At 44.8% G+C, this 15,458-nt stretch overlaps 1 protein-coding gene across 41 annotated transcripts in view; it reads right to left on the reverse strand.

Moving 5' to 3' along the window:
- Window positions 1–1,535: 1,535 nt before the first annotated feature.
- Window positions 1,536–15,458, reverse strand: part of LOC144486874 (muscleblind-like protein 1) — a 337,261-nt gene continuing 323,338 nt past the window's right edge. For 24 of the 41 annotated variants that reach the window (XM_078205077.1, XM_078205065.1, XM_078205121.1 and 21 more), the window contains 4 exons: window positions 13,040–13,075; window positions 8,545–8,639; window positions 5,792–5,867; window positions 1,536–5,160 (listed from right to left, as the gene is read on the reverse strand). In XM_078205077.1, the coding sequence (XP_078061203.1) occupies window positions 5,811–5,867; window positions 8,545–8,639; window positions 13,040–13,075 (188 nt within the window). In that variant the 3' untranslated portion in view covers window positions 1,536–5,160; window positions 5,792–5,810. The remainder of the gene's footprint in view (window positions 5,161–5,791; window positions 5,868–8,544; window positions 8,640–13,039; window positions 13,076–15,458) is intronic. The other 17 variants (XM_078204978.1, XM_078204954.1, XM_078204998.1 and 14 more) reach the window with 2 other exon arrangements.

Here is a 15,458-nt window from a genome sequence, read left to right on the forward strand (position 1 = left end):
TACCTGGTCCGGCCTACATGTGACTCCAGAGCCACAGCAATGTGGTTGACGCTCAAATGTCCTTTGGAATGGAGGGCAGTTAGGGATGGGCAATAAATGCTGGCCCAGTCAGCAACGCCCACATCCCATAAATAGATTTTTTAAAAAGTGTGCCTGAGATTAATCTCCAATCTTTGAAGACTCCACCGCAACGCTGGAGGATTGGCAAACCTACAACATCTCCACATAATGACCTGCATTGGACAAGAAAGCTTATGTTTTTTTCAAAGAAATACAGCAACGAGGAGAAGCAGGTAGGCCATTTGCTACTTTTTTTGTCAATTTCATCTTAATTTTTATTTTTTTTTTAATTCCATACAGCAAGAATCAAAGATATAGCAGTGATAATAAAATAAGCCGGAAAAACAATTGGCAGCCAAGGACAGAGTACATTATCTCGCCAACTATGAGCAGAAAAACAAAAAAAGAAAGGTCTGTGATTACACAATAGTAAGTCCAAGCTTCTGTTCTTTAAGCAGTTGTAGCTATGGCCTTGCACGTTGAATGCAAACATACCAGATTTGAGCGGTGGTTTTATCAGAAAATTAAATTTTGGGTGGGTGTGGTGGAGTGGAAGTGGGGGGGGGGGGGGGGGGGGGGTGTGGAGGGGTGGGGGAGGGGATTGTGCGTGGGATTCAGTTAGAGGGGTGGAGGATTTTCGAATATGCGTTTCGTGTCCGCATTATCCGCTCTACCCACCCGCCCCCTTTCCCCATCCCACCCCAAGACAACGCTGCTTCCTCCTCATTTACCCCACCAAGGAATTCTAACCCCACACTCTTCCCCCCCCCCCCCCCCCCCACCCCCCCACCGCCCCTCACCGAATCTTTCCAAAAAAAAGGAGGGAGGAAAAAAAAATTCTCCACCAGAAAACTGATTAATTTCAAAAAGGCTGGGGGATAGAGTGTCACTGGTCGCTCCCAGGTCCAAATGGTATTTTTCTGTTTAATTTTGAAACAACAAGAATTGGTTGATTCCGACCAGTTTGAATGGTGTAGACACAACTGCAAAAAGGAACAGGAATCGCAAGAGCTGTAAAATCATGTGGGCACCTGCTATTTGATTGATCTGTCTGTGATTAAACTGACATTATTGTTTGTTAATTGAAAGTGTGGAGCCAGTTTAATATATATTTATATACTTATATACGTATGTATGTATTTTACTTCCCATGAGAAATACACCATCAAATTCAGTTTACAGAACCTGTCCTCTTTTAAGTCTAAAATACGTTTTTCCTTTTCATTTCTCTTTTTTACAAAAACTTCTAAACATGCAGTACATTTTTTTTTTTAAGAGTTTGAATATTTTTTTGTTGGTGTATAGTGATGTGAAAATAATTTTTTGTTTTGTTGTTTTCCGATGGTATGAACCTTGGTAATTGATGTGTCTGCCCTGGTTAAATGATCTGCAGTCGGGCTTTGAACCTGTTCAACATTGTCAGTCACGAGCAGAGGAGGAAGGGGCAGGGTGGGTGGGTGAGTGGGGGGGGGGGGTTGGGTTGGGTCGGTGGGAGTAGGTGGGGTGAGCGCGCGGGAGGTGCAATCTTACATTTATCTGACCAAGGCGGGAATCCTGTGGGATGCGGTGGGAATGCTGCATTACGTGTCTCCCTCCATCCTCCCCGCCCGACATCACTCTCCGAGGACCTCAAAGGGAAGAGTCAAAATCGGATAGGAGTGGGTGCTGAGGTCGGGGCGGGGGGAGGGGAGGGAAGGCTCGCAAAAAACCACACAACGCACCACCATCCCATCTGTTCCCCGGCGAACGGGATTGGGTTAAAATTGCGCGCCTGACCCTCCTAGGGGTAGGGGTGAGGGTGGGGGGGGGAGTGGGTGGAGGGGGGGTGTGGGGGGAGACAGGGGGACATGGAGATATCAGAAAGATGTTTATTATTCCAGCCAAAAAATAATAATCCTGGCAAACTACAAGCTGAAGCAAAGCGATATTTTGCCTTTATTTTGGGGTGGTGGAGTGGGGGGTGAGGGAGGGGGGGGGGGGAGTGGTGGGGGGGGGGGCTAATGGTTTGGGGGGAGTGGGTTGTGAGGTGCTTACTCTGTGCCCATTATCAGTTTTTTTTGTTTTTGCAAGCTTTTTTTTTTACAATTTTTTGTTTTTGTTCAGCCTGTCGTTTTAATTACCTTAACAAAGTTCCTTGTTATTATAGACATTTTTTTTATTCAAAATAAGATCTTATTATTTTACAGGTTTCCCTCTCTTGACTATGTACAGAAGTGCAAAAAGTCAACTTTCTTCCCGTAAGCCCGATCGCAATTATTTTTTTCTCTCTAAAACTGCAGCATAATCAATCCTCAAGTGTTTGCACACACAACTCAGTTTAACTCTCTCCTCGTATAAGTAAGCTTTGATTAATATTTGAATTCATGACATTAAAAAATCCTTTGATCTATTGATTATGCAGCTTCTAGTTAAAGAAAGTCTGGATATTCAGAAGAGAGAGAGAGAGAGACAGATCAAAGGTATACTCAGAAAACAATATCTTACTATTCTCAAATGGTTACTGTAGAAAATAAATTTCAGTTCTAATATCTAGGAACTAGAGATTTCCGTAATGACTAATTACAAACAAAGTAAATCATTAAAATATTACACAATTGTCTGCCAGGTTGTTGCCATAGCAACAACTTAACTTCATACTTCACAATGAAACTTATCATTGTAAGATTTCCATATAAAAGATTTCTCTGAATGCAAACAGGACTGGAGTAACGATGACTGATGCGTGTAATCATAAGTCATTACAATATAAATCATTCTTTAAGCCGTTATACTAATATGAATAATCAAATGACACTACAATTAATTCAAAGTCATGAGCATGTTATGAAGGGGAAGAAAAGAAAATGTTTTTTTTTTGTCGTAAGGTTTTGGAAATTTTTTAACAGAGGGAAAAAAAATCTACCAACTAGAATATGAAAACAATATCTGACACTTAAAACAGAATAAAAAATAATCTAATCTTAATATAATGTAAGAAACTACAAATTTAAACAAAGGAGGAAAAAGTAAGCAATGTTCTAGCATGTTAAGTAACTTGAGTAGCAATTGATTTCTATCAGCTATGTGTGTCCTCAACAGGTTTTGAAGTAACATTTAGAATGGGTTTCAACCCGTAATATATAATCTAAGGCTTTAATAGATGTACAGTACAATCAGTTAAATCAACGCAACAACTCCTTTTAAAACTACCAAGCACACCTTTCAAGTCCTACCTAAAAACGAAACCCTTGCAGTGAGCTAGGAAGTATGGAAAGTTCTAGACTTGAACCTGCGCTTCTTCCCTTCAGATGAGGATACTTCTAGTGACCTGGCCCCACTACAGCAGTTGATCCACCTTTTGCTGAACTATCCTTTCAACAAGCAGCAGAAAAAAAAAAGAGAAATGATTCCTATTGGGAGAAAAAAAATAAAGGAATTCCTTTGGATAAACCCATTAAAAGTACACAACTAATATTCTGATTTTTTTTTGGTTTTTTTTGTTTTTTTTTCTTGAAGGCTTTCTAAGGCTAAATGCAATAAATTTGAAAAAAATCACATATAAAATTCACCCGGATACATATCCCACCCCGGTGCTACTTTTAACAAACACCTTAGATTTTTCATTAATATTTTGGTTTTAACATGCATCTTAATGACAGTGCTTTGTTCGGTATCTAGCTTAGAGTCACTTTTCTTTTACCTTGCCTGTAATATGTACGTGTGTGACTGCAACGAGACATTCAGCACAGAGCGAATTTCCATCTCCATGAAGTTTCTTTTTTTATAGTCTTAATTGACTTTTGGTTCTGTTTTCTCAAACAGAGGGAAAAATAAAGACACGGGGGCGGCGGGGGTGCGGGGGGGTCAAATCAAAACTGCCTCGCCTTTCCAAATCTCTATAGCATGGCACCTTGCTTGGCAATTCATGGAAAGAGGTGTCTTTCCCTTCAGAGTTGACTTGTTGCCAATCTGCGTGGCCAACTGGCATCAAGGAGAATCCTTTTTTGGCCAATGTGCGGTTATGACATTCATCGTTTTACTTTTAATTTCTGTTGGCAGAAATTAATTACACGGTGGCTGTTCATGTGGTGGATCTGAATAATGTGCGTCAGCGAAATAGTAGTCCTGAAAAGACTTCCCTTTGTAAAAAAAAAAATGGTATTTTCATTTACTGTGTGCTATGCTATTCATTCTGGAGTGAGGATGCCATTTTGGAGTAAGCTTTGGCATGTAAGGTGAAGTCACAAAATTTGTGGCACTGTCCGATCTTACCGAGCGTTAAGAAGTTTGAAATTTGTTGAATCAGATAATTGCTTTAACACTGCAGAAATAATACTTCAGGGTTTGATGTACAGTCTTGTTATGGCACTTAACATGTACCCCCCCCACACATTTATGACACAGTATTTAAAGCTGTAATGCGCTTTAAAAAACGTGTTCTTTTTGCCGAGCACATTCATCTCTGTCCATTGCCCCTTTAAGTCTTTCTCACATTCCACTTGAATATAACCTTAACACAGAACACTGTGCATGCACAACTGACTCTTGATGAGAATGGTAAAATAGTACTTTTTTTTTAAAATACAAGGTGCACCTTTTTTCTTTTTTTTTCTTTTTTTTTTCTCCATTTTTGTAAACTTGAAGGAAAACCATTTAAACCTAACATCAAAATGATTTGCATGGTTCATAGGCGTACCAGTACATACTGCATACTAAAGTGTACAAGTTTACCTTCCCACTGAGAGAGGAGAGGTGGAGAGAGAGAGAGAGAGAGGGAGACAAGACACGTGAAAGAAATTGGGGAGTCGTTTATGCATATGTCCCGGAACCTATGCATAACACAGTATTGAGTAAAGGCAGATGACGGCGCACGCTGAACAACTGATCACTTTCCCTCTTGGTATGACATTCAGGCTACGCAAGTCTCAGTTTGCGGAGTTCGTTTCAACGCTTCCTTCCGGATAACCATACTTCCATTTCGTTAGCATGCAAAAGGTGGAAAGGCTTCCGGCTGAGGAAGTGAGGGAGGGGTTGTGTATTAAGATGGTGGTATTTACAGAATGGCTGTTGACCCTTGCCCTGTAATGCTGTTCCGGCACACTGTCATCTCTTCACGCTGATCTAGACGGGGAAGAAAAAGAAGGCAGCTGTTTAGTTCCCGACCGGCTTTGATTGGAGTAGAATTCCCTAGTCCCTGCAGTTGGTTGGGACAGCACGCTGGCACAGTGGTTAGCACTGCTGCCTCACAGCGCCAGGGATCCGGGTTTGATTCCAATCTTGGTTGACAGTCTGTGTGGAGTTTGCACGTTCTCGTCGTGTCTGCGTGGGTTTCCTCCGGGTGCTCCGGTTTCCTCCCACAGTCTGAAAGACGTGCCGATGAGGTGCATTGGCCATGCTAAATTCTCCCTCAGTGTACCCGAACAGGCGCCGGAGTGTGGCGACTCGGGGATTTTCACAGTAACCTCATTGCAGTGTTAATGTAAGCCTGCTCGTGACACTAATAAATAAACGTTAAACTTATTTTACATTTCAGGTAAATGGTGTTTTCTGTTTCACGCATTTATGGTTAGGCATTTGGACGTCATTCTATGGTCCAGAAAATTCTGAAATCCAGAATGACTTGGTCACATTCTGGCCTGTAGGCATTACAAAATATTGATTTTTGAACAAGTGTCAGAGACATTTCGCCACAGGGATTAATAATTTTAATAAAACTTCAGCGCCTTTCTAAAAAGGAACAACAGATACTCACTGTTCGACCCGGAGATATTCTACATCGGAGTAACGTACTTATGGCTAGTCAGATGATCTACAGATATTATGGGCATCTGTACAAAAGGAAATGGTAACTCCAGTTAATATGCATGATTCATTAAGCGTGTTCAGTAAATCTGTTTAAAGTTGAGGCCGTACAAAGATTACACAGTCCCTGGATCATGCTTCAAGGCTGCTAAAGTCCTCCAGTTACTGTGGAATGACAAATAAGTGTGAGGCTATCACAGACTCAGTTGTTACACTTTGAGTTTAGGTTGGAAATGTGTCAAAACTACATCACCAAATTTATGGCTGCACAATAACATCTCACATTTCTCTTTTTTACATTATTCACAGAATTACGAATCGCAGCGTAGAGTCAACAATGGTCTACAGTCAGCACTTTGTAACAGAAACAGCAGTAAAGTCCTTTAACTGGACGTTCTAAAATATGTATTTCTTTGAATAGAACTGAAGGTTTAATGTTTGCCCAATTAGGAGTTCATTTTATTGACATATCTTTAAAGTATTTCTGCTAAAGAGGATTGCCACTTGCGGAACTAAGCTATACAGACCAAGCAGTTTGACACTCCATTCTGCACCCTCACCTTTCCTATGTGGGTGGCACGGTGGCACAATGGTTAGTACTGTTGCCCCTCAGCGCCAGGGACCCGGGTTCTATTCCCACCGTGGGTCACTGTCTGTGCAAAGTTTTCATGTTCTCCCTGTGTCTGCGTGGGTTTCCTCCGGGTGCTCCGGTTTCCTCCCACAGTCTGAAAGACGTGCTGGTTAGGTGCATTGGCCATGCTAAATTCTCCCTCAGTGTACCCGAACAGGCGCCGGAGTGTGGTGACTAGGGGATTTTCGCAGTAACTTCATTGCAGTGTTAATGTGAGCATACTTGTGACACTAATAAATGAACTTAAAACTTGAAGCCCAAAAAGCCATCACTTCTTCCAGATAACCAGAGGATAATGAAGCACAGAAAGAGGATATTTCACCAAATGTTCCTGTTGTGGGCTCAGGGAACGAGCTATCCAATTAAGCCTACTTGTGACACTAATAAATACACTAAGCCTGTCTTTATATTGTTCATAGTCCTTCTTATCCTGCTGCTATATAATATCAATGGTTAGCACTGCTGCCTCACAGCGCCAGGGACCCAGGTTCAATTCCCGGCTTGGGTCACCGTCTGTGTGGAGTTTGCATATTGCCCCCGTGTCTGCATGGGTTTCCTCTGGGAGCTCCGGTTTCCTCCCACAGTCCAAAGATGTGCGGGTCAGGTTGATTGGCCAAGCTAAATTGCCACTTAGTGTCAGGGGGGCCAGCAGGGTAAATACATGGGGCTATGGGGATAGGGGCTGGGTGGGCTGGTGCAGACGTCATGGGCCGAATGGCCTCCTTCTGTACTGCAGGGATTCTATGATCTGCACTGTGACCCGAATATGATGCTAGTCCTTCCTCTAATGCTGCCCAACATCTCCCTATTGCAGCAGAGTTTGCTTATTATATGACATGTGGGGTGTCATTTTAATCATTGACAGTTTATGGCTGGGTTGTATAACCGGCAGATGATCCAATATCATCCACCTCAGCTATTACCCAAAGCGCAAAGCTACCCGAATTGAGTGCAATGCCCTTGGGGCATCTGCTGCAGGGCAACAAATTTAATTTACTGAAGTTACACCAGAAAGCTGAGGGAAGACTTCTACTCGGTCCTTTCCCCTCCATCGCAAAAAATGGGCTGGACATTTTAATCTTGCGCTTCCACTGCAGTCCGAGAGCAACAGGACCAAAGCAGCAGCGAAGCTTTTCTCAAATGCTAACTTTAACGGCGTTGTTTGCAGTATCGTCAGCTTTGGGCACTAACAACACAAACTGCAGTCGACTTGGGTATAAACAACACCTAAACCCAGAGTACTCAAGTTTGTGCTCGAGTGAGAACACAACGCAGTGCCCAGCATCGCAGGGTGTTCTGCTGATTCATACAGAAAATGCCAAATAGTTCCAGTTAATTACAGCCAAAGGGAAATGAGCAACTTTCTAATCCTTAGAAGCATAGAATAGAATCCTACAGTGCAGATGGAGGCCACTTGGCCCATTGAGTCCGCACCGAGCACAATCCCACCCAGACCCTATCCGTATAACCCCATCCATTTACACTAGCTAATCCCCCTGACATTAAGGGGCAACTTAGCATGGTCAATCCACACAAACTGCACATTTTTGGACTGTGGGAGGAAACCGGAGCACCCGGAGGAAACCCACGCAGACACGGGGAGAATGTGCAAACTCCACACAGACAGTGACCCAAGCCGGGAATCGAACCGGGTCCCTGGCGGTGTGAGGCAGCAGTGCCAGGTACTGTGCCACCGTGTCTTCACTTGCATACATATCCACCAATCTTAGCATCACCTTTTGCCCTTTCTTATCCAATAGAAAACTGTCTCCTGCCAATCCTTCATTAGCATAATATGTCCCCATATCTTGCTCTTTGGTAATTGTCATGGTAACTCATCTGTGTCCTAGCCTGGAATGCAGTGTTTATAGAACAAGGTTTTAGGTTTAGTCACTTATCCTGAGTGTGTAAGCACGGGCCTTACTGAAGGCCTTGTTTGGCTAATAATCATTTTCCATTGCTTGACAGAGTTTTTTTTTTGACAATTATGGAACTTTAATTTTCACAATTGTTTGTAGCCACAGCAGCATTGTTACAGACACAAGAAGAACCGAGTGTGTAAAAGAGCAAACCTGGTTGGCGGTGGCAGTAGCTGCAAAGGGAACACTTGTGGCAGATGTCGTTGCCGCAGATACGGCTGCAGGATTAGCACCGTGCATCATGGGTACTTATTTTTGGAGGGAAATCGCAGAGAGCGATGACGAAGACGTAGGCAGCAGAATGGGGGGAGGCGGTGGGGGTGTTGAGGGGGGGGATGGCAAAAAGAGAGAGGGAGGAGGTGGGATTGATTTTGATGGCGACACACATCAACGAGGTAGCGTGGCAACGGACAGCGGATGTCATCATCAGCCCGTGACGTGTGTGTGCGCGGTGTAGGAGAGGGTGAAGCAGACGGTGAAAATAAAGAGGTGGGACAAAGCAGGGGGGAAGAGAAAAGGGGGAGTGTTGGGAAAAGGAGGGGAGGAGGTGGAGCAATGGGAGGGAAAGGGGGAAAACAAAAGGAATGCAAACAAAATGAACATTAAAAAAAAGAAAACAGAGAAAAGGGAAAAATGCTCATTAAGAACAAACACAATTCGATAAATCAATGCAACAAGTTCACGAAAAATAATATTACACGCCTCTTTAAAAGAAATATCAATTAGGGTTACATTATGTAATATCAAAGCACTTCAGAGTCATGCTTTAATCTAAATATTCTATCAAACTCTTAATTAAGCCACAACAGTCATTAAAAGAAATCCATAGTTACCCCATATTGCAAAGCGACATTTCTAAATACTTCACTGCTTCATAATCATTAAGAGGATAATTAAAAAGAAGCTAAATTATGCAACAAGAGCTTTAATAATTCCAAATGGACCTCAGCAGTGAGAAGCACAGTCCCTTCAAAGTCCACTGCGTCGTGAATTGAACAGAATTGGCTGCTCAACCAGTGACTTCAATCCAATGGCCAATTTCAGCAATTCATTTCAGAATATTCCACAATTTCAAAGAGGATTTGAGTATAGGGATAGGGATGTTTTGCTGCAATTGTTTAGGGCGTAGGCAAGGCCACACCTGGAGTATTGTGTGCAGTTTTGGTGTCCTTATCTGAGGAAGGATGTCCTTGCTATAGAGGGAGTACAGCGAAGGTTTACCAGGCTGATTCCTGGGGCAGCAGGTCTTTCATATGAGGAGGAGAGATTAAGTCAGTTAGGATTATATTCACTGGAGTTTAGAAGAGTGAGAGGGGCTTTCATAGAAACTTATAAAATTCTAACAGGGTTAGACAGGGTAGATTCACAAAGAATGGTGGGCGAGTCCAGAACTAGGGGTCATAGTTTGAGGATAAGGGGTAAACATTTTAGAACTGAGGTGAGGAGAAATTTCTTCACCCAGAGGGTGGTGAATGTGTGGAACTCATGTAGTTGAGGCCAAAATGTTGTCTGATTTCAAGAAGAAATTAGATATAGCTCTTGGGGCTAAAGGGATCGAGGGATATGAGAGGAGGGGGGGTGGGGGACCAGGGTATTGAATTCGATGATCAGCCATGATCAAGATGATAGTGGAGCAGGCTCGAAGGGCCGAATGGCCTACTCCTGCTTCTAGTTTCTATGAATGATCAGATGAAAGGATGTCTTTGTCTGGGAGCGGAGTATGTTGGGCGGGGGGGGGGGGGGGGGGGGGAGTGGAGGGGGGATGGAATTGATGGGAGGTGGTAGTGGAGAGGGCAAAGGAATCCTATACAACAACGCCACCATTCGAGGGAAGGTTCCGTGCTGCTGCCCATGTGTGCGACAGAAATTTCATCGTAAACTGGAAGGTCTTTTTAAGCCGATGGTAAAGACATTTCGAACAGGCCTCAGGGAAAGCCAAAGTCATCGCACAAAATCTTTCCCTTCCACAAGTCAAACTTGCAAATCCAAAATGGAGTCTAAAATATTTCGGGCAGATCCTGGAATTGAGGCATGTCCAAAAAAAAAATGTTTCTCATGTTTAACTGAGGCTGTCCAAAGACGGACTGCAAAGGAAAGTGAGTCAGTCCAAAGCGGGGAGGAGGAGAATGTGCTCTGGAATACACTGCCTGAGAGGATGCTGGAAGCAGATTCAACAGTAACTTTCAAAAAGGAATTTGATAAATGCTTGAAAAGGAGACATGGGAAGAGCAGGGAAATAAACTAATTGGGTAGCACAGAGATGGGCCAAGTAGCCTCCTCCTGTCCTGGAAGATTCTATGACATTGCATTTCTGAATGAGAGTTGTGACGAGGGACGTTACTTTTGTTACTCTTTAACCCTGGGATGCTTTAGACAATTATAGTACTCTTTCCTATTACCTTGACAGTGTGGTCTTGCGGCAGAGTGAGTAGTGTTTCCTGCCTCTGTGTCCGAAGCTGTGGGTTCAAATCCCACTCCAGGTTAGATGGCCAAAGAGAGTGCATTCATAATGTGGCCAAACAGATTGGGTACCAACCTGGAAATCCTTCCTATGGCAGGCAGTAAGAGTGGGAAAGTCTCCTGGTCAGCCATGCTTGGTTTGGAATGATGGGGTGGGGCTTTGTCTGCCTCAAGTGTCATTAGGAATGGGAAAATCACTAAGTCGTGCTAAGGCCATTACCATCAGTAAACACATCCTTTTCCATGGATTAAACCAAATCTGATGGTTCAATCCCACAGCGAGGAACAACTCAAACCAATAAAAGGACTGGGGTAGCTAGCTGAAATCATCAACTCAATCAAAGAACATAGGAACTGGGGGAGAGCACTCATCCACTCCGACCTGCTTGCCATCCAAGTAGAAGTCTCACAACACCAGGTTAAAGTCCAACAGGTTTATTCGGAATCACAAACTTTTGGAGCTCTGCTCCTTCATCAGGTGCTGGTGACTCACCCGATGAAGGAGCTGCACTCCGAAAGCTCGTGATCCCAAATAAACATGTTGGACTTTAACCTGGTGTTGTGGGACCTCTTACTGTGCCCACCCCAGTCCAACACCGGCATCTCACATCATGGCTATCCAGTTAGATCATGGCTACCCTGTATCCTAACTCCATCCACCCACTTTGGTTTTGTAGCATGCCTAACAGAATGGAAAACATTCATTGCTAAAAGTCTAACTATTGGAGCGGGTGTCTAATTAATCTCACGATAGATACATTTGAGAAAGGCCATTTGGGTAATGCTTGCCCATCCATCCAACAGAGACCTTTTACCATTCTCCAATCAAATGACTAAAGAGGCTTTTGGTGGCAGTATTTCACCCTGGGGGAAGTTTGTGCCCTGTAATGAACAGCAATCTGAGTCAGAGGTGACATGAGGAATAATGGGCAAGATTTCCAGCCTTTCCCGCCAGTGGGATTATCTTCCGGTCCTGCCGACGGCAGCTCCCACCCCACCCTCACTGGCCACGGGTTCTGCAAAACACGTGGGCGGGAGATGGGTGGAATCCCATCCCATGTTTTACAAACACAGAGAGCGGCTTTGATCCAAAACGCAAAGTCCAAAAGGACAGCAGCAGTAGATTTAGTAGTAATGTTAGTAGGGTGGCACAGTGGTTAACACTGCTACCTCACAGCGCCAGGGACCTGGGTTCAATTCCCGGCTTGGGTCCCTGTCTTGTGGAGTTTGCACATTCTCCCCGTGTCTGCGTGGGCTTCCTCCCACAGTCCAAAGATGTGCGGGTTAGGTGGATTGGCCATGCTAAATTGCTCTTTAGTGTCAGGGGGACGAGCGAGGGTAAATATATGGGGTTACAGGGATAGGGCCTGGGTGGGATCGTTGTCGGTGCAGGCTCGATGGACTGAGTGGCCTCCTTCTGCACTGTAGGGATTCTAACTTTCAAGAAGGGGGTTGGATACGTTTTTGCAAGGGTAATGGGCTATGTAAAGTAAAGATAAGTTTATTTATTAGTCACAAGTAAGGCTTACATTAACACTGCAATGAAGTGACTGTGAAATCCCCCTCATCACCACACTCTGTCACCTGTTCGGGTCAATGCACCTAACCAGTACATCTTTCAGACTGTGGGAGGAAACCCACGCAGACATGGGGAGAACGTGTAGACTCCACACAGACAGTGACCCAAGCCGGGAATCAAATCCACATCCCTGGCGCTGTGAGGCAGCAGTGCTAACCACTGTGCCACCGTGCCGCCCCGCGGGGAACGAGTGAGGGGAGTCAGAGTGGGACTAATCGGATAACTCCCTCAAGAATCAGCACAAGGAAGATGGGCTGAATACTCGCCTCGTGTAGATATATCTCTTGGGGCTAAAGGGATCAAAGGATATGGGCAGGGGGGTGTGGGGGGGGGGGGGGTGGGGGGGGCGTGGGGGGGGTGGGGGGGGTGTGGGGGGGGGGGGCAGAGGTGGCATCAGGATATTGAATTTGATGATCAGCCATGATCATACTGAATGGCAGAGCAGGCTCGAGGGGCCGAATGGCCTACTCCTGTGTCTATGCTTCTGTGCTGTGTCACTTTACAACAGCCTTCGCACAGCAATGAGTCGATCCCAGCAGTGGAGTTTGAAGGTGCTGTGGATAAAAATTCTACAGGTACAGATAATCGAAAAACAAAGCTGGCACCTACCAACACTTGTAGCGGGTGTCATGCACAATATTGAGCCTGCCCATCATGCATTGCAACAGGAAGGTGGATTTGAAAGGGGAAAAGAATTAAAACAACCCATCACATGTGTAATTAGAAATCATTGTAACAAAGAGGAAAAAACTTGTTATTGAGGGAAACAGAGGCTTGTGCTGTGTCAGCACAATAAAATCACACAATAGTCTAATCTACAAGAAATCAGTGTGCTTTGTGAGGAACACATATGTAAACATGTGTGCTGGTAACTAACTTGGTTTTTTCAAGATGGATGCCGGTTCCCTTTTCACTGCCATTCACGGAACCTGTTCCATAAATGAGGCTTCCTCCCCCCAGCCCTATCCCCTCGCCCGTTGTGAGTCAGCCCGTGCCAGAGACGGAAACGTTTGAGCCCCACTCCAGTGGTTGAGCACATCATCCACTCCGAGGGGTGGGATTCGATTCTCCAGCCGTGCTTGCCTCCCCCCGAGACCGGAAAATTCCCGACCGAGGTCAACAGGCCTTTGCACGGTCCATGTCCCACCTGCTACGATTCCCGTGGCGGGCGGGACGGGAAAATTCCGCCCCGAGAGACCCAGGGCAGTACTGAGGAAGCGACTGCATCAACCCCACTGAATCCTCTTATGAGTCATGGAACCTCTTCAGTGGACAAAGAAAACCCCCATTTGGCTATTGGAAAAAGAGCGGGGTGCTTTGCCCTTCTCCTAGTGCCCAGGCCAATATTCATCCCTCTAGCAACCTCAATTAAACAGGTTACCTGGTGATTAATCTCAAGGCGGGACCTTGCTGTGTGAAAATTGTCTGCTGCATCTCCTAGAATGGGAAACGCAGCGTTTCAGAACGTTTTTCAGAAATGAACGCAGCATTGATTTTCCTTGAGAACAGACTTGTACTTTGTAACATGATGAAAGTCAAAGATCTCTACACGTTACAACAAATTTGCCTTCTGCTCTTTTTCACTTTTGTCCCTTCTGATGCCACACTTGAGAGGGTGAGTGCCCAGGCCAGTTGCCATATAATCAGCCAACCACTAGGAGGAGCGCAAGAGCAAGAAAAAGGTGAGGCCTAACATGACAACCCGAAAGATCTCCTTTCCCCAGGTCTCCTGCAGGTTACAATTGACACCAGCCTTTCAGAGGAGAGAATCCCTGATTTCTACTGCTTTTCGTGTGAATCAAAATGCTTCCCAATTCCATCTCTAAACATGTGGGCGGCAGGGTGGCACAGTGATTATCACTTCTGCCTCACAACACCAGGGACTCGGGTTCAATTCCAGCCACAGGTCACTATCTGTGTGGAGTCTGCGTGTTATCCCCGTGTCTGCGTGGATTTCCTCCGGCTGCTCCGGTTTCCTCCCATGGTCCAAAGATGTGCGTGCTAGGTGGATTGGCCATGTAAAATTGACCCTAGTGTCAGGGGGATTAGCAGGGTAAATACACGAGGTTACGGGGATAGGACCTGGGTGGGACTGTGGTTGGTGCAGACTTGATGGGCTGAAGGCGTACGGTGTGTTAGCTTTTATTGGTAGAGGGATTGAGTTTCGGAGCCAGGAGGTCATGCTGCAACTGTACAAAACTCTGGTGCGGCCGCACTTGGAGTATTGCCGTACTATAGGAAAGATGTGGAAGTGTTGGAAAGGGTGCAGAGGAGATTTACCAGGATGTTGCCTGGTATGGTGGGAAAATCGTATGAGGAAAGGCTGAGGGGCTTGAGGTTGTTTTCGTTAGAGAGAAGAAGGTTAAGAGGTGACTTAATAGAGGCATACAAGATGATCAGAGGATTAGATAGGGTGGATAGTGAGAGCCTTTTTCCTCGGATGGTGATGGCTAGCACGAGGGGACATAGCTTTAAATTGAGGGGTGAGAGATATAGGACAGATGTTAGAGGTAGGTTCTTTACCCAGAGAGTAGCAAGGGCGTGGAATGCCCTGCCTGCAGCAGTAGTGGACTCATCAAAATTAAGAGCATTCAAATGCTTATTGGATAAACATATGGATGGTATTGGAATGGTGTAGATTAGAGGGGCTTTAGATTGGTTCCACTGGTCGGCGCAACATCGAGGGCCGAAGGGCCTGTACTGCGCTGTAATGTTCTATGTTCTATGAATGGCTTCCTTCTATACTGCAGGGATTCCATGATCCTAGCTCTGATTTTAAAATATGCCCATATTATGGATCCTTTCTGCCCACCCTATCCAACCCTTTTATCATTTAAAATATCTCAAACACTCATCAAATTTCTAAACTCAAGGAGATATCAACTAGGTTTCTGCGGAATGCCTTTGTAATTTACACCTTTAAGCCCCAGTTCATCCTAGCAACACTCAAAAAGCAGTTAAGTTATAAGGAGAGGCTGGATAGACTGGGACTATTTTCCCTGGGGCGTAGGAGGTTTAGGAGTGATCT

The sequence above is a fragment of the Mustelus asterias genome, chromosome 3, assembly GCF_964213995.1.
Source record: "Mustelus asterias chromosome 3, sMusAst1.hap1.1, whole genome shotgun sequence".
Classification (NCBI taxonomy): Eukaryota; Metazoa; Chordata; class Chondrichthyes; order Carcharhiniformes; family Triakidae; genus Mustelus; species Mustelus asterias.